Source organism: Pan paniscus, chromosome 4 (assembly GCF_029289425.2).
Source record: "Pan paniscus chromosome 4, NHGRI_mPanPan1-v2.0_pri, whole genome shotgun sequence".
NCBI lineage: Eukaryota > Metazoa > Chordata > Mammalia > Primates > Hominidae > Pan > Pan paniscus.
Window position 1 is genome coordinate 35,787,120 of NC_073253.2, and position 24,953 is coordinate 35,812,072.

At 39.2% G+C, this 24,953-nt stretch overlaps 2 protein-coding genes across 2 annotated transcripts in view; one reads left to right on the forward strand and one right to left on the reverse strand.

Annotated features, from left to right (window-relative positions):
- Window positions 1-24,953, forward strand: part of HOMER1 (homer scaffold protein 1) — a 141,020-nt gene that overhangs the window by 1,431 nt on the left and 114,636 nt on the right. The window lies entirely within an intron of this gene.
- Window positions 2-24,060, reverse strand: LOC117980257 (large ribosomal subunit protein eL29-like). Its single transcript, XM_034959906.3, has one exon. It carries the CDS (start codon window positions 2,322-2,324, stop codon window positions 1,857-1,859), a length of 468 nt encoding a protein of 155 aa, XP_034815797.1. The 5' UTR covers window positions 2,325-24,060; the 3' UTR covers window positions 2-1,856.

A 24,953-nucleotide genomic window follows, 5' to 3' on the forward strand; every position in this document is an offset into this window, starting at 1 on the left:
TTTTTGTGCTTAACGCAGCTTCGAATCTGTTTATGTATGTGTATTATTGAGCGGTGGTGGTGATTGTGTTTTGTGTTTTCAAACAAACTTGCCACCTTGCTAAGCTGGTCATACTTTAAAGAAATAGGCATGCTAACCTTTTAGGTTATTTTTGCATTTTTGTAGAGCGGTACCAGAGGTCATAATTTAAAAACACATATATCGTTTGTAACTTGAATATGGATTTGTGAGTAATATTTACAAAGACAACGCATTCTACACTTTACTGGTCAGACTGCTGCATCAGTTTGTAATCAAAATCACATTATTTTAGTTTTTGCTGACGGTTATCTTTCAAAGAGAAGTACTGCATTCTCTCAGTACTTTTAGATAATCAGTTGCACAAAGGAACGATTGTAATGTGTGGTTAGACAACAGTCCTTGAAAGTGATCCAGAGTAAATTGTTGCCCTCACCGTGCCCTCTGTCTTGTCCTTGAATATTCAAAGCTAAAATGTATAGAATTGATTTACTGGGGCGTTAAAACGAAAATCTGAAATTCAGTCTTACTGATGCGGTCACCACGGTACGGGTGCATTCCGTAGGAAAAAGCTTTTTGTTTAAGGAACTTGTTCACTCCTTTTGTTTTTCGCTTTTAAGCTCAGCCCTTCAGTTTGAGTTAACAGTATCAGATCTACACCTTCCTTCGGACCCAGAGCCAACTGAGAGTGCATTTTCCAGTCTTTTATTAACTCTTCACACTGTGGGTTGATGAAATGCTAGTGACACTTCCTAATTTAAGCTGGAAACCCATAATATGTTAATGGAGCAATCTGATTTCATTGACAGTTTGTCATTGCTTTTTGGCAGAAGAACTTCCAGAATTTTCTCTTTTTGTGTGTGTGTGGTTGAACAAACACATCTGAAGTGTAGTTGAGGGGCATGTTTTAAAGAATGGACTCTGCAATTCATTGTGATGGTTTAGGTGTGTACACACGCTTGAAACTTTCTGAGGAAAGTTCTTGAATAGTACCTTCCTTTTGGAGTTAGAATTTGAAGTTTAACATGCATAACTTTGAAAATTTAGAACATGTTGTAGGAGACGTTCCTCAGAAATTAATGACAAAGTGATAATGGTTTTAAAAACTTGAATGACAAGTGATGAGAATATATATAACTTGCATGATTTGGGGGTACCGCTAAGAGTAATTAAAATACCTCATTCTATTTCTAGCGCTGCTATTAGTAGCTTAGTGATCTGAGGCAAATTACTTGACCTTTGTGGACTCTATTTCTTACCTGTAAAATGAACGATTTAGAGATGACTTAAAGATTTCTCCAAACTGTAAAAAACGAATTGCTTTCTTTTTATTCTCCTCCTCATTTTAATGATCACTAGTTGGTTTCTGGAAGTCGATCTTTCTGATGGAGACCTTTTTCACTCTAAGCAGTTTAAGCGCTTAACGCTGAAAAATAATGGCATTTGAAAAATGTTTTGGATGAATTGCACCAATTTTAAATGAGAAAAATACTGAAAAATACTACTGTTCAAAACCTTAAAATATGGCTTCCCTTGAGCATCTGCAGCTCTGTTTAAAACATGTTGGAGGAAAAAAAATCAAGCAGCAGTTTTTCATGTTGATGGCTGCATTTTGTCTAGACTGTGGAGTAGTAGCATCATGGAAGAAAATCAGTTTTCCAGAACCTTTAAGCTGCATGAATGCCTGTCATTTTACCAAGGGAAGCTTAGGATGAATTTTTTTTTCCCTGCCTGAGGTTTCTTTGTACAAATAGCACAGGAGGACCCCAGCCCCATGCAGATGGCAGCCTGGCGGGGGGTCGCACCAGTCCTGTCCTCACGTTGGCAGACAGAGATATCTACTCTGAAGCCTCTGTAAGGGCCTGGGTACCTTTGGGAGCCTGAGCTGGAACTGAAGCTGGAGCTGCAGCCTGGGCCTTGGTTTGATCCTCGTCCTTGGCCTTTGGCCAGCACACCCTGAGCCCCTTGGCAATGCGGGCACGAGCATGCTTCCCAAGCTTGGGGTGGACAGTGTAGGCAAGTTGATTGAGCTTGCGGCTGACACCCTTTGGGATCTTGGGCTTAACCTCCTTGGGCTTTAGGAGGGCCTTGATAGCCTTGGCATGTGCACTCATGGCCTTGGCACTGTTAGCCTGCATCTTCTTTAGGCCCTTCTTGTTGTGTTTCTTGGCAAACCGCATGTTCCTCAGGAACTTGGGGTCCACCCCCTTAAGAGATTCGTATCTTTGTGCTTGGGGTTTCTTGATACCATTTCTGTGCCATTTTTGGGACTGGTTGTGTGTGGTGTGGTTCTTGGACTTGGCCATGTCTGCACCTTAAGGCGCGGCTCCTGAAGCGCCTAGAATCTGAAGAGACAGGATGAATTTAATACTAAGGAGGCTGTTGTTTAAAGTGGGAAAGTTAGCACCACACATAACATGCATTTAGACACTTAGCATAATTAATTTGTTTATAAATGAATGTATCTGCCCTTTAGTTAATAAAGTTCTATATATGGACTGAGGAGAAAAAGGAGCGAGCATTTTGTGGTGCTATTTTTTTTTTTTTTTTTGGAAAGCCTGTATTTGGGGGCTATGACCCTTTCTCATTGATAGTGACTTGAGTAGAGAGAGGAAGGGTAGATGGAAGTAGAAGAGAAGAGCATACAGCAAAGGCATTTTCCACACTTTATGCGTATTTACGCCTAATAAATGTTTGTGGAATTAGCATAGCTGCCTGGACCTATTTCAAGCAAAAGGAAACAGGGCTTTAAATGGCTTTTAAAGCTTTACCTTGGCAATCCTTAATTACCTTACTGTAATAGATATCTAAAATTTAATACTGTGGGTAAAGTGTTTCACATATTACAACCTTTTTTTAAACTAATGTTAGGTTATAATAAGGATTTATCTTCGTCTTAATTGTAGATAATTATTGCAAGTCTAGGGGCAGTCTAAGCAAAGGAATTATTTTTAATAAAATCAGTGATTGGGCAGAAAAAAATTATGGCTCCCCTAATAGTAGTTTATGAACTTTTTGGAAATGGAGAAGAACAGCTGAAACTTGACAGTTGGCAAAGTCTGTCAAAGTATCTTGGATGTTGCATGAACTGTTAATTGCAGTGAAGGCAACTAAAGTATGGGTTTGTAAAATAGGTGTATCAGATCCCCTAAAAATTAAGGCATTCATATATGTAAAATGAAGTCTCTGAAAAGTTTTGAAGCCTCAGTGAGGAGCCCCTGTTAGGTATGACCCCCACCCCCCACCTCCAAATAGTATCTCATAATGACAGCAGTGAGTCAGTAGCTATTTCGGAACTATCACAGTAGGCAACAGAAATCAAGTAACTTCAACCACTTATTTCATGAAACCCTTTGTTTTTACTTAGCTCATTTTGGCAACCTAGCGCCATCAGCAATGGTAAAGAATTCTTTCCCTCCCTTCCCTTATTAAGAGCTACTTATACATAAAATGGGGCTCTCCCTGCTAATGGAATCTGTTAATGCTGTTTCTGATTTATCTCACCTGCCTATGGGAACTTCTGGAGTCCTTCCTCGCCCTCTTTCCCCAAATAACTTCCAGAAGCATGGAAATGAGTGCTGCTACATTGCAGCCCAAACTGAGTCTCTTTGCTGAAAGACGGGAAGCTGACACCTCCTCCTGCCTCAAACTGCAGGGTTCTGCTCTCTAGGGGTTGTAGCAAAAATGTGAAAATCTTGATCCAGCACTATAAATGGATTTTATTGCAAAGATAACCACCCTATCATATCTGACAATAGACAAGTTAGGTGCAAGTCCTTAATTCGTCATTTGTTCATTTTACCAACTTTGAACCTTTGTTATAATGCGTGTACTTAGCTCAGTGCTGCTGATAGGAAGGCCAGTACAATGTGCTCCTTCCCTTAGTGAGTTTATACTTTAGAAGTTGGGCAGACAGTCAAGCCTAAAATTAAAATGTGCAATGAAATTTTGTAGGAGCTATAATGTAGGGCATTATGGAGACACAAAGTGTGTGTTGGGGGGGCATTAGCTGCTGAGGGAAGGATAAAAAGGCTTTGTAGAGGAGGTGATAGGTGTTAAATACTGAAAGATGAGTACAAGTGAGCCTCTTAGACAAATAAGAGGGCATTCAAGGCAGAGAGAACAGTGATTGACACCACTAAAACGAGGAACTGCAAAGGAGTTTGGCATGACAAGCTTGTTTGCTTGAGCTAGCTCCCTTTGGTGTAGCAAGAGATAGGTCTAGAGCCTTATTATGCAGGGACTGGGTTGGAGAACCATGTAGATCAAATGAAAGATTGGATTATCCTGTAGTTTAGTGTGTTTAGAGGTTTTTTTGGCTGTGACCCATTGGAAAGATAAGCATCTTTACATTGCAACCCAATATGCTTGTATATAAATGATAAAATGTCACTACATAATACCCTTGCTTTGTATGGTACACTCTGGTAGTTTCTATTCTGTTCTGTTCTATTTTATTTTTAAGATAGACTGATGATGGTGACCCACTCAGTTTATTTAATGACGCTGTGTTAGCAACTGGTAATTTGAAAAGCACTTCTCTTCTGTGTGAAGATTACTAAAGGGTTTTAAGCAGAGTAAGAACATGATCAGGGAAGTAGAATAAGAAAGCAATTTTAAAAATCATTTACAGTTTGGTTTTGTGTCTTGTATCCTGTGGAAACACCAAGCCAGAACAATGAACTCTGGCTGGGTAGAGGAAGTGGACAGTTGGGCAGGCCCTGGAAGGTTCCGAAGTGGGGAGGGGAGGGATGGTGACTGAGAGATGTGTAGTTGGCTGAACGGGGCTTTTTCAGAATTAGGACATTTCATTGGAGAGGTAAGAATGTAGCAAAGAGCGTGGTATGTTCTTAGCAGAGTCACTAACTATGGGTCATAAAATAGTGAATTTGGGAGTTAAGGGGTTGACAGAAGAAACTGTCCTTATTCATAGTTTATAGTTTTGAGTGATTAAACATCTCAGAAGAAAAGGTGGTTATATCCCAAAAGGTCTAACCTCTCTACTGCCATGTGATTTTTTTTTTTTTCAGTCTTTAGTGTTTAGTTGAAGTATTTATTTTTAGTTACTGGATTGTTATTTCAGATTAATATGACTAACTGGACAGAAGAGTAGGGAAAATGAGTGCTGAGTGCTTAATGTTTTCTGATATAATTTTTTTCTGATGTAGTTTTTAAATGACTTTAAAACATTTTACATAGATTTATATCTCAGGACATATCTCGTGGAATGAAATGTGCAGTTTTTTTGTGTTGCATATTTGTAATGCCTTATGACCTGTGGCTAATATTTCTGTTTGTTTTTGAAAAGTTGAGTGATTTTGAGGCATTGCAAAGTTTCAGGTCTGTTAAATATGTTCATTTCAAAAGAATCTACATGTGATAAGGAATATTTATTTAGATTTTAGCCCATCTACCATCTACAAGAATTGAGATAAAATTTTCACATCTATCTTACTGAATGAGTATTGCAAGAGTAGGTAAAACTGTTTTTTTTTGTTTTGGTTTTTTTTTTTTTTTTTTGAAATAGAGCCTCACTCTGTCACCCAGGCTGGAGTGCAGTGGCGTGATCTTGGCTCACTGCAACCTCCGCCTCCCGGGTTCCAGCATTTCTCCTGCCTCAGCCTCCCAGGTAGCTAGGACTACTGGTGCGCGCCACCACGCCTGGCTAATTTTTGCATTTTTTAGTAGAGACGGGGTTTCACCGTATTGGCCAGGCTGGTTTCGAACTCCTGACCTCGTGATCTGCCCGCCTCGGCCTCCCAAAGTGCTGGGATTACAGGCATGAGCCACCGCGCCCTGCCAAGAGTAGGTAAAACTTTTTAAAAGCTAATCATTCAATGGTCTTCAGTATGTGAATAAAATCATATATATATATTTTTTGTTTGTTTGTTTGGTTTTGTTTTTGAGACAGTGCAGTGGCCCATGCTGGAGTGCAGTGGTGCCATCATGGCTTACTGCAGCCTTGACCTCTCAGGCTCAAGCAATCCTCCTACTTTAGCCTCCCGAGTAGCTGGGACTATAGGCTCACACCACCATGGCAGGCTAATTTTTGTACTTTTTGTAGGCATGGGGTTTCATCATGTTGCCCAGGCTGGTCTTGAACTCCTGGACTCAAGTGATCCGTCTGCCTTGCTGTGAGCCATCACGCCTGGCCAAAATCATGTATTTTAATCTTAATTTTTACAGCACGCCTCTCCATAGTCTATAAAATTAGGACATCCATAATGACTCTCTGTTAAAAGAGTCAACTTTATTGATGAACTTATGTTCTTAATTTTAGCATTTCATACCTTTTGATACTCCTTTTTCCATCTGTCCTGAGTGTAACACATTTGTCATTTCTGTGCTCCTTCATGAAATGTCTGAGAAAGGAAAAAAAGATGAAACTGATAAGAATCAATGCTGTTTGTTTTAAGCAGTATTTTTGAGGGAAATTATCAACACATATAATCTTTTTTGCTTTGCCTTTTTCTTCTACTTGGATTTTTTAAAATCTTGTTTTTAAAAGTTTTTATCGCTTGAACCTGTGAGGCGGAGGTTGCAGTGAGCCGAGATCGCCCCATCGCACTTGAGCCTGGGCAACCAGAGGGAAACTCCATCTCAAAAAAAAATAAATAAATAAAAGTTTTTAAAAATTTGTTCACTTCTCTGGTAAGTACAATTTAGAATTAATTTAATTTTTTTTGTCTGCTAAACATTTCAGATCATAGAATTAATTTTATAGGGTCATCTTTTTTACTATTCTTTCAGTGAGGTTTTGTCTGCCCAAAAATGGATTGTGAAGCCAGTATGGCTCTTGCGTAGCTAAAATAATTTTATATATAGAACTAACATTTGACTTAGTTAATAACTGCATCTTATTTACCCTTATTTATGTTTTTTTCTATTAAGGTAGACTACTAAAGGAAGGCAAAAAGTCATTGTTTTCTGTCTTGTATCAGAAAATAAAATTGTTTATAAAAACTCCCAAAACCAGTAATCTAATCAATGTTTTATCTTCATAGTACACTTACCTTTTCATTTTCTCTACCTTTTAAAAAATCACCTTTATCTCTTAACACCTAATATTAATATTAGCTTTAAAAATTAGCTTGGCTTTACGAACATCTTATTTTAATGTTCTTCCATAAAACAAGAAGAGTTTCAATGTTATCTTTTGAGAAGTGTTGGCACCACGTCCTCAAGGCACAAAAGTTGTAAGAATTGAGGGCTTTTTGTAAAATTACCAAGCAAGAGTTAGGTAGAAATTAAATACAAACAAAAAACTGTGCTTAGGGAACACAATTTCATTACTTTACAAGATCATTGAAAGTCATGTTTATTATGTCATGTCTATTGGCATGTCTGGATCCATGTGGTCACATGCCTCAGAGTCCAGAGGCCTGTAGAGGAGAATGTCCTTGATTCCCCCCCTTTCCATAGAATGGTTTGTTCCTAATTTGTCATTGTCTAGTTGGGGAGTCTTTTTTGAAACAGAGTCTTGCTGTGTCACCCAGGCTGGAGTGAAGTGGCACCATCTCAGCTCACTGCAACCTCCATGTCCCAGGCTCAGATGATTCTCCTGCCTCAGCCTCCCGAGTAGTTGGGACTACAGGTGCACCACCACACCTGGCTAATTTTTGTATTTTTGGTAGAGATGGGGTTTCATCATGTTGGTCCTGACCTCAAGTGCTCCACCCACCCTGGCCTTTCAAAGTGCTGGGATTATGGGCATGAGCTACTGTGCCCAGCCTAGTTGGGGAGTCTTAATAGAAGTCTACTGAGAGACATAGCTCTGATACATATCTCTTTGGGTATTATACACTGTGCTTCCTAACCCACAAGTTCATAGTGCAGTACACATGTGCAATATTAGTTGAAAGGATTTGGGGGAATTAGTGCTCATATATAGAAAATCCTGATTTCTAGCAATTAGGCCGATAGTTGGATATACCAATTATTTTTCTGATAATTTCTCTAAGTAAATTTTTGGATTCTTTTATATTTACATATATCTCAATCGTAAGTAGTTATTTTCTTTCTTCTGTTTTATTTAAGTATTTATAAGAGTTGTTCTGAACAAGACTTTCTTTGTGTGAGTTGGAATTTTCTGCCCAGTTACTTTCTAGCTTCCCTCATTAGGCTCTTAGTAATGATCTTTAGGACATGACTATCAAAGACCTCAAAATACTCATATTAGGAATTTCTATCAGTCGGTCTTCCTGGAAGATAAGTCTGTACATTCCTAAATGTATATGGGACAAATATTTTGAACCTATTATAATATTTAAGTTGCTTAGCCTATCCCTTTACCTTTCTGTGCCCTTTTTTTTTTTTTTTTTTGCTTATTCTTTTGTAAAACAGTGCTGTTTTCTTTCTTACTCTGTTGTTATGAATCACTGTCTCATGGCTTTTAAGATTAAAATTTGCGTGCTTTGCTTAATCACTCTGCCAGCTCCCAGGATGTTTACAGATTGAGGATTCCTCCTACTCTTGTTTACTGAGTATTGCCAGGGATCTGTATACATTAAGCTCAGTGGGACTACTCCCAAGTCACTCTTAAACTCATCTTTCTTGAGATTCTGTTGATTTAAAAAAAAAAAAATTCTAGATCTTGCAGGCTGCTGTTTTCCTTACCCAAGTGATGATCCGTAAGATTTTAGTTGTGTATTTCATTGTTGCTTTCATTTAGTATTTTACTATTGTTAAATTGATATTTATTGCTATGCGTATGTTAGTATAGTGGAAATAGACATTAATGATGACATTGCTGTTTAATTGTATTTTGCAACATTTTAGTACAGATGCCCTTGAACAACACAGGTTTGAACTGTGTAGGTTCACTTAAATGCAGAGTTTCTTCCACCGCTGTCACCCTTGAGACAGCAAGACCAACCCTTCCTCTTCTTCCTCCTCAGCCTGCTCAATGTGAAGATGAAGATAAGAATATTTATGATGATCCACTTCCACTTAATGGATAGTAAATACGTTTTCTCTTACTTATGATTTTCTTCTTTCTTTTTTTTTTTTTTGGAGGCAGAGTCTTGCTGAATCCCACCCGGCTAATTTTTGTATTTTTAGTAGAGACGGGGTTTTGCCATGTTGGCCAGGCTGGTCTTGAACTCCTGACCTCGGGTGAACCACCTGCCTCAGCCTCCCAAAGTGCTGAGATTACAGGCGTGAGCCATGGCACCTGGCCTCTGTTTTTTTTTTTTTTTTCTTTGTGACAGAGTCTCACTGTGTCACCCAGGCTGGAGTGCAGTGGCACGATCTTGGCTTACTGCAATCTCACCTCCTGGGTTCAAGTGATTCTCTTGTCTCAGCCTCCTGAGCAGCTGGGATTACAGGCGCATGCTGCCAAGCCTGGCTAATTTTTGTATTTTTAGTAGAGACGGGATTTCGTGTTTTCCAGGCTGGTCTCGAACTCCTGACCTCAAGTGATCTGCCTGCCTCAGCCTCCCAAAGTGTAGGGATTACAGGCGTGAGCCGCCATGCCTGGCCTGCTTTTCTTAATAACATGTTTTATTTTTCCCTAGTTTACTTAATTGTATGAGTACAGTATATAATACACATACAAAATGTGTTAATTGACTACGTTATCAATAAGGTTTCCAGTCAACAATAGGTTATGAGTAAAGTTTTTGAGGAGTTAAAAGTTACATGCAGGCTGGGCGCAGTGGCTCACGCCTGTAATCCCAGCACTTTGGGAGGCCAAGGCGGGCAGATCACGAGGTCAGATCGAGACCGTCCTGGCTAACACGGTGAAACCCTATCTCTACTTAAAATACAAAAAATTAGCTGGGCATGGTGGCAGGCCCCTGTAGTCCCAGCTACTCGGGAGGCTGAGGCAGGAGAATGGCGTGAACCCTGGAGGCGGAGCTTGCAGTGAGCTGAGATTGCACCACTGCACTCCAGCCTGGGCGACAGAGCGAGACTCTGTCTCACACACACACAAAAAAGTTACATGCAGATTTTTTACTGAGCATGAGTCAATGCCCTTAACTCACAAATTGTTCAAGGGTTAACTGTATATTCTGAGTAATCGGTGTAAAATCTAGGTTGTTACATTATAGGCTATTCATGTGGTAGAAGCTATCCCAAAGAATGTTTTCAAAGATGGTACAGTGGTCAATTAGAAATCAGGATACGAAATTAGATGTTCTGTATGACCTCAAGTATATAAAATTCTGTATATGCATAAAAACGTTTGAAAGAGACTCATAAAAGCGCTACCATGTTTATTTCTGGGAGGTAAGATTGTAAAATTTTGTTTTTTAGTCTTTCTGAATCTTGTAGTTTCTCTATAATGAACATACTAAGTTTTAGAACTTCTCTTGGGTTTTAAGGGTGAGGGTATTAAAAAGAGAACTTCTCTTGGGTTTTAAGAGTGAGGGTTTAAAAAAAATATTTATTACAGTAAAATGTTATCAGGACTGGCTGGGCGCGGTGGTTCACATCTGTAATCCCAGCACTTTGGGAGGCCAAGGCGGGCAGATCACCAGGTCAGGAGATCGAGACCATCCTGGCCAACATAGTGAAACTCCATCTCTACTAAAAATACAAAAGTTATCTGGGCGTGGTGGTGTGCACTTGTAATCCCAGCTACTTGGGAGGCTGAGGCAGGAGAATTGCTTGAACCCAGGAGGTGGAGGTTGCAGTGAGCCAAGATCGCGCCACTGAACTCCAGCCTGGTGACAGAGTGAGACTCTGTCTCAAAAAAAAAAAAAAAAAAAATTATCAGGACCTGTTACTGTTCTTACATCTAGATACTTACATATATTTGTATCAATTTTAGCTTTATCTCAAATTTTATCTTATTCTTTTCAAGATTGGCTAAAGAAGTAGTTACTCTAGTGCTAGCAAAACTTGTTTAAATGTAAGGAGTATTTCTCTTGTCAGTTGTTAGAGTATTAGCACTAAACTGTACTTTTTATGGAGAAGGAGACCCAGCCCAAAGGGAAATTGTGACTATGGGAGGTAATATAGCTTTGACATGGCAGATCATGTGCTGGATTCCCCCAGCTCCTTGGGGCTCTTACCATTAGAGCAGGTGCTCCTCAGTGAATGCTTGCATAGATACAGATTCATTTGGAGAAGGGTTTCTAACTCCTTATAGTAGTTTACAACGACTTAATTTTACTGCAGACTTAGTTTCTTATAGGTGAGTTCATTAAATGTATCTTGTTTTCCTTACAGATGGTACTGAAAAAAGCTGCATTTTAATTTTAGTGTAAGTAAGTCTCGCATAATGCATTATACAATTGTCCCTTGAACATGGTGGGGGTTAGAGGTACTAATTGCCCCACCAACTCACATTTAACTTTTGACTCTCCCAAAGCTTAATTACTAATAGCCTACAGTTGACTGGAAGCCTTATCAATAACATAAACAGTTGATTAACACATATTTTGTATGTTATATGTTTTATATGCTGTATTCGTACAATAAAGTAAGCTAAAGAAAAGAAAGCGTTATTAAGAAAAGGAGCCAGGCGTGGTGGCTCACGCCTGTAATCCCAGCACTTTGGGAGGCCCAGGCAGGCAGATGGCTTGAGCTTACCAGTTCGAGACCAGCCTGGGCAACATGGTGAAAACCAGTGTTTACAAAAAATACAAACATTAGCCAGGCTTGGTGGTACACATCTGTAGTCCCAGCTACTGGGGAGGCCAAGATGGGAGGATGGCTTGAGCCTGGGAGGCAGAGGATGCAGTAAGCTGAGATCCTGCCACTGCACTGCAGCCTGGGTAATAGAGCCAGACCTTGTGTGTGTGTGTGTGTGTGTGTGTCTGTCTGTCTCACACACACACACACACACACACATACACAAATGGCTGGGTGCAGTGGCTCACGCCTATAATCCCAGCACTTTGGGAGGCTGAGGCGGGCGGATCACTTGAGGCCAGGAGTTTGAGACCAGCCTGGCCAACATGGCAAAACCCCATCTCTACTAAAAGTGCAAAAATTAGCCGTGTGTGGTAGCGCACGCCTGTAGTCCCAGCTCCTCAGGAAGTTGAGGCATAAGAATCGCTTGATCCTGGGAGACAGGTTGCAGTGAGCTGAGATCATACCATTACACTCCAGCCTGGGTGACAGAGAAACTCTGTCTCAGAAAAAAAAAAAGAGAAAATATATTTATTGTTTATTACATGGAAGTGAATCATCTTAAAGGTCTTCATCTTCATTGTCTTCACACCGAGTAGGCTGAGGAAGAGGAGGGATTTGTTTTGCCATCTGTGGTGGCAGAAGCATCTGCATTAAAAGCCTGTTGAGACAAATATCCTTTCTCCTCAGTGATTTTCCTAATGGCATCTAGGAACTCATCTACTACCTTTTAGTGGGCAGAAGCTGTTTTCCTGTTATCTGGACATTTTTTAAGCCAAAGCTCTTCTAATATTATCAAACCATCCTTTCCTGGCATTAAATTCTCTAGCTTTAGATCCTTCATCTTCTTTTTGCTTTACGTTATCATAAAACTGCTTTTTCTCGATTCATATTAAATAGCTGTGGTTTTTTTTAATAGTAATCCTTCACCCACATAGAAGCCGCATTTTCAATATGAGATAAAAAGGTATTTTGCAAAAAGTGCAAGGTTTTTGCACCCGCTGGTATAGCTACAGAGATGGTTTCACAAATTTTCTTTTTTGCAATGGTCCTTACTCTGGGTTCTTTTAACTTGAAATGGTAGGCAACCACAGCTGCAGACCTCAATCTGCAGCACATATCAGGCAGTTCAGCTTTTTCTTGTAATAGCATGACTTTGCTTCTTGGGAGCACTTCCAGCATCACTAGTGGCACTTCATATGGGTCTCGTGGTGTTATTCAAAGTTTATGGTATTGCCCTAAAAAGGATGAAAAATATGCAGGAACCGTGATTTTACTGTTGTGATACGCAATTTACTGTGGCATTTTAAGCAGACAGAACACTGGAGCTCACTGCAATAGCAACAGGAGTTAGCTACAAATTATTACAGTAGAACAGTATGTACTAGTTAATGTTATGCTATGATGTAATACTGCATCTTTACGTGTATTTGCATTTTTCTAGATGTGCCATGTATGGTCTGTAAGTTTTTTGCCTATGTTTTGATAAATTTTAATTCTTTGTAATAGATTTGCATATTATTTTATGGTAGTAAATGAAAAAATAGACTAGAATCTACATATATTTTATGCACTTATAATGCCTTTTTCTATTTTTTTAATACTTCTAAGCTATGCAGTTAACCTGTAAGTTTTTTCAAATTACAGCAAATCTCCAAAAATTTTTCTAATATATTTATTGAAAAAAATCAATTATAAAACATTATTGTAAGTATACTGGTGCAGTTCAAACCTATGTTTAAGGGTCAACTGTATTTTGAATACATTAAAGTACTTCTCATAAATGATTTGTTATTACATGTGTTTGGTATAGAGTTTTCAAAGTTGATATTAAAATGTAAATTCCATCAGTCAGCTTTGTTAACTACCTTTGTAGTTATTGGGCACATGAGCCTCTGGAATACTTATGCATCTATTTACATAATACATAGGCAGGCTCTAGTTTTCTAAAGAGTTCAGACCAGAAAAAGAAAGCTTGAGACGCTATCTTGAAATATTTTTCCTGGAGCTTAAAAGTGGAGACTTGGCTGGGGACGGTGGCTCATGCCTGTAATCCCAGCACCTTGGGAGGCCGAGGTGGGCAGATCACAAGGTCAGGAGATCAAGACCATCCTGGCCAACATGGTGAAACCCCGTCTCTACTAAAAATACAAAAATTAGCTGGGCATGGTGGTACGCGCCTGTAGTCCCAGCTACTCGGGAGGCTGAGGCAGGAGAAATGCTTGAACTTGGGAGGTGGAGATTGCAATGGGCCGAGATCGTGCCACTTTGCACTCCAGCCTGGCGACAGAGCGAGACTCTGTCTCAAAAAAAAAAAAGTGGAGACCTGCAAGTAGAAGGACCAATTGTAGCATATTGTACAATTTCTGAATCATCCCAAGGTAGTTGTAAGTTACTTGATTTCCTCACTTGTAAGAGAAGGTTGGACCATATTGTATCCAGATTTAAAATTATTTTTTGGAATTATTTTTCCCAGAGCTTTCAAACTCTTATGCTGCCATTGGCTGAGCAGAAAAATGTGTGATAGTATGAGGTAGAAGACAGTAGGGACTGGTGGGGACTGTAGGAAAGTGAAGAGAAGAGATCCTGCCTAAAAACATTCATATCCAGTGCATTCTTAAAACCCTCTGGCCAAAGAAAGACATCTGAAGCCTGATCCCTTATTCAGCAAACATTTTTTGAGTTCCTACTAGCAACTGTGATACTCTAATGTAGGTCAGATACAGTCAGTTTGGAAATGCTTTAACTCTTTTTTTTTTGAGACAGAGTTTCACTCTTGTTGCCCAGGCTGGAGTGCAATGGTGCAATCTCAGCTCACTGCAACCTCCACTTCCTGGGTTCAAGTGATTCTGCCTCAGCCTCCCAAGTAGCTGGGATTATAGGCATGTGCCACCACACCCGGCTAATTTTGTGTTTTTAGTAGAGACGGGTTTCTCCATATAGGTCAGGCTGGTCTCGAACTCCAGGCCTCAGGTGATCCGCCCTCCTCAGCCTCCCAAAGTGCAGGGATTACAGGGGTGAGCCACTGCACTTGGCCTGGAAATGCTTTAACTCTTGACTGAAGAAGGAAGACCAGAGCATCAGAGTCTAGTATGACAGTGGCAGAAATGCTTATTAGATCAGTGGTTCTCAATTTTGAACCTGCATCAGAATCACCTCGAGACCTTGTTGAAACACAGATTGCTGGACTTCCTTTACTGCCAGAGTTTTTGATGCAGTGGGTCTAGGAATGGGGTCCATGAATTTGCTCTTCTAACAGATTCCCAGGGCATGCTAATGCTGCTGGTCCAGGGAGCTTATTTGAGAGTGACTGCATTTGATAAATGAAGCTTACAAATCAAACGTGAGAAACTTGTGTCCATTCAAAAGCTTCAGTGACTCCTAAAGCATGCTTGCTTGCTTGCTGCCCCTTCCTTTTGAAGTTGCAAAAACTAGAAGTTTGAACTAAGGGGCGAAAACTTGATTAAGCTGCCTTTTTATTTTTATTTTTGAGACAGAGCCTTACTCTGTCTCCTGGGCTGCAGTACACGATCTTGGCTCACTGCAACCTCCGCCTCCCGGGTTCAAATGATTCTCCTGCCTCAGTCCCCTGAGTAGCTGGGATTACAGATGAGTACACCATGCCTGGCTAATTTTTGTATTTTTTTTTTTTTTTTTTTTTTTAGTAGAGATGGGGTTTTGCCATGTTGGCCAGGCTAGTCTCGAAATCCTGACCTCAGGTGATCCACCCGCCTCAGCCTCCCAAAGTGTTGGGATTACAGGCATGAGCCACTGCACCCAGCTCTATCTATTTTTTATAAGGGAAAATATCCAAGACAACTTGAAACTGGTCTCTAATCTTTTTAAACCTGATTACTTTTAACAGTACTTACCAGTTATGCCCATTTCTCGGTCAGAGTTAGGCTTTTTGATATTTCTGAATGTATTGTTTTAAACTACCAGATTACTGCTTTGACTTCTGAAGTTTTCTGCTTTTAGAAGACATCTTACTTACTTCTATGTTATTCTGTCTAGATATCCTTAAGTTTGTCCAGTGTCGTTGAAGCCTACATGTTTCTTTCTTTCTTTTTTTTTTTTTTTTTTTTTTTTTTGAGACGAAGTCTCACTCTGTTACCCAGGCTAGAGTGCAGTGGTATGATCTCGGCTCACTGAAGCCTCCTGGGTTCAGGCAATTCTTCTGCCTCAGCCTCCCAAGTAGCTGGGACTACAGGTGCATGCCACCACAACTGGCTAATTTTTGTATTTTTTTTGTATTTTTTAGTAGAGATGGGGTTTCACCATGTTGGCCAGGCTGGTCTCGAACTCTTGGCCTCAAGTGATCCACCCACCTCGGCCTCCCAAAGAGCTGGAATTACAGGCGTGAACCACCATGCCTGGCCTGAAATTTTTCTATTCGCTGAATTATCTTTCTTTTGTGTTCCTTTCTTGTTCGTTTAGTTTCTTATTTCGTTTTGGAAACTATTCTGGAATATCTGGTGAGCCTCAGCTGTGTATGATAATAAAAAGGTGATTAAAAGCTTTTTGTGAATCAGTGAGGCCTGTCACTAGTGGACTTCATCTTAGATATTTAGGTGGTGAACTGGCTAAAATTTTTTTGGCTGGTCCCCAAGTTTGGGGAGGTCTATTGTCTAAGATTGTAAGTTTTTCTATGACACTTCATTTTCTTTAGAGGAGACTCTTCCAATGTAGAGTTCTAATCTTGACCTTCTGAGAGCAAGGTAAGTATATTCTTCTGTTATATACCTATGAGGCATATCATCTGCTGTAATCTGAAAGCCAGGAATGGGAAGGTTTTTGCGGGGACAGGGTTCTGTTTGCAGCCTTTCTCCTGGTGCTCCTACTTTAGGCCCCACTCCTGTCTTCTGCTATTGGAAAAGGTAGTTGATTGACTGTGGGAAGGGGTGGGAATTTCATTGCTCTGTTATTTAAACTTTCAGTCAATTCCTCCATTTCAGTCGCATACTTCACACCTCCTCTGCAGTCCCTTTGCCTCTAAATTCTAGCCAGCAGGTTGTTCACTTAGTTTCCTCTTTGCAGGCACTTTTATTATAGTTTCCTTGGTTTTGTCAAACCAGGCACCATTCCTTCTATTTTCCATCTTTAATACATTTTGAAAACTGTATTAAAGTTACTTAAGAACTGCTGCTGCTTTTTACAGTCTTTGGTGTTATAGGTTTATACCTTTTTTTCCACTCCCCTTAACTTTCATTTTAGTGGAATTTTGGAAAAGGAAGATAAATGAGTACAATTAATTTGCCATGTTTGACCAGAATCACTGAGCCCTTAGCTTTTGAATTTCTATAAGGCATCTTTCAGAATGTGTTGACACTGTTGACAGTTAATTGATTGGAATTTGGCGGATGATAAAGTGTTGGCTTTCTAAAAATCTCTCCCTGTAACCAACACCTGAAAATTCAATGCATGATGTAAGCACATGTTAAAATTAAAAACTTAAAATTGATCATCAACCCAAACCTAAGGAAAACAGAGCACTGACTCAGCTGTGTCAGGTAACTAAGGTGTTGCTACAGTCTCCTAACACTGTGCCTCATGAGCATTTGTAAAAAACGTTAAGCACTTAATTTGTGTCATGAGTCATGCCAGGCACTGGTAGTACAAAGATAAGTAGATAGCCATGTAAACAAAAAATTACAATACTGTGATTTAAGTGCTGTAATAGAGATGTATGTTGTGTTTGGTAGCACAGAGAAGGAAGTGCCCACCTCCACCTTGGAAGGTCAGAGAAAGCTTCACATAGCCAGTAGTTTGTTTTGAGCCTTAACAAACAAATAAGAGTTGGGGGAGGGGAAGATGTATGAGTGGTTGTTAGGGTATTTTAGGTAGAGAGGTGGCATAGGTAAAGCTTCAGAGGTGAAGTATGCTAATTAGAAAGTTAAGGTAGTTAAGGGAGATGTGACTAGAAGGATAGAGGCCAGATCATGACTATGTCATGTTAAGAGGATTGTACTCTTCCTCTAGATTAATGGTTTTCAAATATTTTTGATGGAGTACCCATATCAAAGATTTTGAACATCTTCCTTCATATGTGTATATTTATAAAATTACATGTATTCTTTGTGTTAATATATAAATATAGATATTTAATGTGTATATAATAAAACATATAAAAATAGAAATGATAGAGGAGAATAGTAACTTCTTCCTGCATATGACTTTAGAAGCTGTTAAGTAATGGTGAGCAACAGAACAATTTTAAGTTGGTAGTTATTACCATGCTTACATTTTAGATCAACTACTCAGGCTGCAATATGGAGGAAGTTTTGGACTTGGAGAAGGCAGGTGTGTGTGTGAGAGAGACAGAGAGAAAGAAATGCTTGGGGGTCTTAGAGACACTCAAAAAAAAATTTTTTTTTTTTTTTGAGACTGAGTTTCACTCTTGTTGCCCAGGCTGGAGTGCAATGGCACGATCTCGGCTCACTGCAACCTCCTTCTCCTGGGTTCAATCGATTCTTCCGCCTCAGCCTCCCGAGTAGCTGGGATTACAGGCACCTGCCACCATGCCCGGCTAATTTTTGTATTTTTAGTAGGGATAGAGTTTCACCATGTTGGTCAGGCTGGTCTCGAACTCCTGACCTCAAGTGTTCCACCCGCCTTGGCCTCCCAAAGTGTTGGGATTACAGGCATGAGCCACCGCACCCAGCTGAAACACTCAAATTTAATTGCAAGATAGGTTAATGGCAGCAATTTAGTCAAGAGTAATGGCTTGAATTGAAACAGAGTAGAACAAGGCTTGAATTCAAGAGATTTAAGTAGTAATGTCTACAGGAGTTGACAGTGATCTAGATAGATATTATGAGGTAAAAGAGATTGCCTTGGTCAGCCATTAGTTGATAAAGGGAACCAAGAGGAGAGAAACAAGTTTGTAGCAAGGTGAGATGACAAATTGAAGGAACCTTGAGATATTTGTCGTCAGCCACGTGGGAATGCTTTATAGTTGGATATTATTGGTCTGGTATTCAGGAAAAGAGAACTGGGCTGAGGATAGAGTTTTGGGAATCAGAATGTATAATTTTTGGTTGGAGCTGTGAATGTGGATGAGCTCATGCAGGGTATTTATAGAAAAGAGCAGATCAGGCATCTCTGGGAATAGTCATTTAAGGGGCAGCTGAGAAAGCTGTCAGGTGAGAATAGTGTCACAAGAGCCAAGAAAGGGAGTGAGTTTCAAGAAATGAGTAGTAGCCAGGATCACATGTACCAGAAACATCAAATGAGGCAAGAAATAATTAGATTGGATAAGTAATGGTCCTTTAACAATCTTACCTTGAAGTTTGAGAAGTGGAGGGTGGAAATCAAATTGCCATGAAGTGAAGGTGTTGAAGGATGAGGAGCAGACACTAGAAATGTGTCTGCTTCTCCTTTAAGACCAAGCATCTTTGAAATAGTAGCTCAGCAAGCTCTAGGGTTCAGGAAATTCTTTTGGTTTTGTTTACAGAATGGGATTAAGCATTCCTTTTAGGATCTGGCAAAGGAGTCTGTGGCAAGGTGTATTTAAAATATTAGAGTAGAGAGGGATAATTATTGAGAAAGAGATGGGTGAGAATGCAATATGGAGCACAGATGGAGGAGTTAACCTTCAGTAGGAGGAATATTGTCCTCATAGACCGAAGGAAAGGATATGAATAGTTTGTAGGTTAAAGAAGGAGACTGAGGGAATTCCTTAGCTGATGGACTCTGTTTCCTCCATTCATTCATTGCTTTAACAAACATTCATTGATTACCTGTTATGTGTCAGGCGGTGTTCTAAGTATATGAGATCTGTGAACAAAGAGCCTTGCCTTCATGGAGCTTACATTCCAGTGAATGATAAAAGGCAGGGCCATCTGCTAAGTGTAGGGATATAAAGGTTGGTCAGAGCCTTGGGAATAGAGGGAAGAATGGGAGACAGTGCTGAGGAGCTTAAAGGTCCCAGCTGAGATTAGAAGCCACACATTCTGGTGTTCTTGAAGCCATCTAAATCTAGTTATTATTGTACCTGAAGAGCACAGTAGAGTTAGAAGGGTTTTCATTTTCAAGCCAGGTGCGGTGGCTCAGGCCTGTAATCCCAGCACTTTGGGAGGCTGAGACAGGCGATCACCTGAGGTCAGGAGTTCAAGACCAGCCTGGCCAACATGGCGAAACTCCGTCTCTACTAATAATACAAAAATTAGCCAGGTGTGGTGGTGCGTGCCTGTAGTTCCAGCTACTTGGGAGACTGAGGCACGAGAATTGCTTGAACCTGGAAGGCGGAGGTTACATTGAGCCAGGATCGTGTCACTGCATTCCAGCCTGGGCAACAGAGTGAGATTCTGTCTTTAAAAAAAAAAAAAAAAAAAGTTTTCATTTTCTTCATTCTGCTGAAAATGAAGCAAGAAGTGGGTATATCCCATTTTTGTAGTGTTCTATTCTGTTATTTTAATATACGTATCACTTTCTCCCCCCTTAGCGGCCCTTTTCCTTCTATAAAGAACATTTCTTATCTTGGAAGACCAACCTAATAAGTATTAAGTTCGCCAAAATATCACCAATTTTTTAAACATTTGATGTCTTTTCTGTGGAAAACATCCTGAAACCAAGTCCTATGGAAAGTCTTAGAGGTCTTTTGAGGGCTGCGACTGTGTTTAATATTTATATTCCCATTTCCTGCTACTGCTCAGTACACATACCACATGCGAAGCACTTGCGCTCGTGTGAACCAAAGTGTATAGGGATTCTTTAATACGGTGGGTTTTTTTTTTTTTTTCCTTCTTTCGTAGTTAGGAAAGTCACAGAAGTTAATTGATTGGTATAAGCACTTAAACATTGTTCTGATTCTTACTGAGAATTCAGTATATTATTATTTTGGAAACAGTTTCAGAAGTTATCCTATCTTCCTTATTCTTGATAAATATTTTCAGTCTTTCTAGACAGGGTACACTTTTCAGTCAAAGTAGTTTCACCCAAAGTAACTGTACCCCTGTACTAATTCTATTACAGCCTCAATGTGGATTTTTTTTTATATGGGCACTTTCATGATGATGGAATGCATTTAACTAAATTAAGCAATATTTGTTAAATGACAGAAGTAGTTAAAAGAGGCCTCAACATGAAATAAATTTTACTTTATCCAAGATATAACTTCATTATCAAGCTCTATATTGTTGGACTGGATCCTTTAGAGGACTTTTTTAACCTTGGGAAAGGGATTTAGGCCACAAAAGCTGTAACTATGGTAAAGTGTAGCACGATACAGTACAGGCAGAACAACTTAGCAATGAAGTGAGGTCTCTAGAGCCAGGTAGTGGCTACATTTAAATTAGTGATCCTCTTATTAGCTACATAATCTTGGGCAAGTTACTTATGTTTTGTGTGTCTCAGTTTCCTCATCTGTAAAATGGGGATACAATTGTGAAGATGAAAGGATTAAAATAAACAAGTTTGCTTAATAAACAAGTTTGTTAAAAGTGTTTGTTTCACATAGTAGCTTCTCAATAACTCATAGCTATTGTTACTATGGGTTTTTGGTTTTTTGCTACATTTTACTTTATTTCATACATAAGGAAAACAACCAGTTGACTAAGCAGTTCCAGAACTGCTGTGATAGTGTTCAGTAGTTAGGAAGAAAATGAGATCGGAAGGAAAATCTTTCATTTCTTCCCCAAACGTATATTGCCAGTATCACAGTAACTCATAACAACACATGTGACACAGGCTGATTTTCAACATAAAGAGAGCCCAAGCAAGAGGGATAAGTATTCAGTTACATTTCTAGTACTCAACTAAATTGTATTTTTAAACTCCTTTATTTTTTTATTTATTTATTTTTTTTGAGACAAGGTCTCGCTCTGTCATCCAGGCTGGAGTGTAGTGGCACCGTCTCGGCTTACTGCACCCTCAACCCCCGGGGCTTTGGTGATCTTCTGCCTCCTACCTCCCCTCTTGCCTCACCACCAAGTAGCTGGGACTACAGGCACACCCCACTGTGCCTGGCTATTTTTTGTAGAGATGGGGTTTTGTCATGTTGCTCAGGCTGGTCTTGAATTCCTGAACTCAAGTGATCCGTCCACCTCAGCCTCCCAGTGTGCTGGAATTACAGGCATGAGCTGCTGGCACCTGACCTGTAATTCTTTAACTTCTAAATAAAGAGCATGAAAAGCTTTTTTTTTTTTTTTTTTTTTTTTTTTTTGCTTTGGTACTACTGAAGGCCAAAAATAATTTTATGGAATATATCTGTTCCCTTCCAATCAAAATCCACTTAATTTTTTTTCCTTTTTTTCCCTTGTATTATATTTCCAAGAAACCTATCTATTTATCTATTTATTTACTTAGCTGTTTTAGAGACAGGGTCTTGCTCTGTCACCCAGCCTGCAGCCTCAACTCCTGGGCTCAAGGGATTCTTCTGCCTCAGCCTTCCAAGTAGCTGGTTCTACAGGCTTGTGTCACCATGCCTGGCTAATTTTTTTATGGTTTTTTTTTTTTTTTTTGGTAGAGATGGGGTCTTGCTATACTGGCCAGGCTGGAATTGAACTCCTGGCCTCAAGCGATCCCTCCACCTTGGCTTTCCAAAGTGCTGGGATTACAGACATGAGCCACTATGCTCAACAAGCTTGTCTATTTAATGTTCTGACTTCATTGATTCTTTTGAAATATTATGCTGATTTTAGGGTCTGTGATGGAGCCATGAAAATATTACTTCTTAGTAAGCAATTTGAGTTTTAAATATTATTTATGATGAGTAATCATTAATTCTACTGTTATAAATTTTATAAGATACACTTAAGTAATATTGTTTTTATGAAAACTCTTCTGTATAAGCCATCTTATTGGTTAAAGTACAGAAAAGTATTTAAATATCTGATTTGGTCTTATTTATTAAACCTGTTTACCAGTTATGGGAAACTTTAAGGTCAGGTATTATCAATTTATTCAGACTGGGGTTTAAGATATGAACAGTTAATTAAAAAAATAAATAAAACAAGCTCATATTACCTAAAAATATGTTTCTAAATTATTGTGGTAGCATTAGTTTAGACTAAGTATCATGAGGGCATGGATTGCCTTATCTATAAATTCATTTAACAAATGTCTACTGAGTAATTACTGTGTGCCTGGCACTCTTCTAAATGTTGGAAGTATGACAGCAGTGGACTTAATAGAAAATCCCTGCCCTCGTAAGATAGCATTTTCTTGTAGGTTATATTTGCAGTGATTGACATCACCTTGACCTTTAGCTGCCTCAGGCTGAGTACACGGATGCAACCTAGACCTCTTACCTAGCCAGTTTCTGCTAGAGGTTACAAGTCAAGTTGTGCCAGGGAACTTCATATGTCCCCTCTATGAGTCAGTCTTTATAGATCTTGGGAATCTCTGGAGGATTCTAAGCATCAGAGTGAAATTTCGGTTCACCTAAAAAATGTAGCATCTATGCAATAAGTATACTAATTTGACACCAGAGGGACTGTTTTTCTCTTTTAGTAATTTTGAATGTTGTAGTCTAAGTTGAATAGAAGAGAAAATTACTATAATCGTATATTAACATTTTAAAGTAGATTTTTCATGTAGATGAAGGAAAGAACCTTAGAGATTCTGCCCTTTAAATTTTTTTAATGTTTTATTTTTGTTTTCAAGTACAGAATGGCCTCTTGTAAATTGGTGCCTGTGTTATTGATTTTATTTTTATTTATTTATTTTTGAGATGGAGTCTTGCTCTGTCGCCCAGGCTGGAGTACAGTGGCGCAATCTCGGCTCACTGCAACCTCCGCCTCCTGGGTTCAAGCAATTCTCCTGCCTCAGCCTCCCAAGTAACTGAGATTACAGGTGTGATGCCTGTGTTATTTTTAAATGAGGCAACTGAGGACTTTGCCCAAAGTCTCAATGCTAGCTGATGGTAGAGCCTAGCCTTCTGTTGCTTGCCCGTGTATTCTTCTTTCCTTTAGAAATAGAAATGTCCATCACTTAGTACAGTAATCCATTGGTACAGTGTCAAACTAAAAATTGGCTGTTTTATGAGTTTGTTTCTTGAACGTATTTTGAAATCTCTCTCTCCTGAATCCTCATAGTGCTTTATATTACCTCCCCATGGTATTTATTACTTTCCACTCATATTGTAATTATCTTCTATTAACAAGATTTTTTTTAGATGAACTGTCTTTGAGAATAGAGTCTGTGTATGTTTCTTCTTTGTGTATTCCCCACAGCTCTTAACAGAATGCCTGGCATTCACTAGGTACTCAAATTATTAAACATGTACTCATAGAGATTATATTTTGGGTTTGGTAACAATGTGAAACCACAGGAATCTATTTAGTCTACAACATTTTAAGAGGCTGTTTGGCTTACCATCAGATCTAGGTTTGAATTCTGGCTCCATCCTCATGTTGGCTGTGTGATCTTGAATAGGTCACTTAACATCATTTTCCTCATCTGTGAAATGAGAATATGTGCCCCATCTAGCTTTAAGATTTAGGTAAAATGTATACAAAGGGTCTAGTGCCTGATGTACTAATAGCTACTCAATGAATGGTAACTATTATTGTTAGAAATTTATTTTCTATTTATTATAAATGCATTTTAAAGTAACATTAAATAGCTCTATTACCTATGTGAAGGATGTACAGTAAGAAAAAGGTCCATGGTGAAAAGCTGACAGCATTTTGGTATGGTCAGCAGATTGCCCCGTCTGGGCTTTTTAGCTTACCAATTGCTTATTTAAGATGTTTGATTTGGGGCTCTTAAGAACTGGTTTACCATACTAAAACTCAAAGAGACTGATGTATAAACTAGAATGGCAGTTTATTAATAAGTCATTAAAAATGTATTCTCACATAGGAAAACAAATGCCACAGTGGAATCCAGATTGTAATCAGAAGCTTGCTTGAGGAAAAGGATAGTGGATTGGGTATCTGGTACTGCATTAATCTCCTGCATCAATCGTGACCTACCATTTGGCTACGTCAGGACCCCTTCTCTTCTAGAGAGTGCTAAAGGCACTGCCTAATCACCTCTCATAAATCCCCTGTTCTAACTTACATAGTTGTCTGCTTTCAGGTTGCATGTTCTTAAAAGCAGACAGCAAAACACTGGAGGAGGTTTTATACTTAGTCATTAGCCTGTCATTCCTGCTGGAGTTTTACAGCCTCACCTTAGTTGGATTTTGGGAGCTTAAACAGACTTCTAAAAATGTTTTAAATTTAAACTTTGTATTAAGTGTACAGAAAGTTTTAAGTATACAAAAACCTAAGGAGGATTATATAATTAACGCCTATACATTCATCACCTGGCTTCAACAATTATTAACATGTGGCTCATATTGTTTTGTCTGTACTGCCTGCACCTCTCTAGATTATTTTAAAGTAAATTCCAGGTATCATATAATTTTA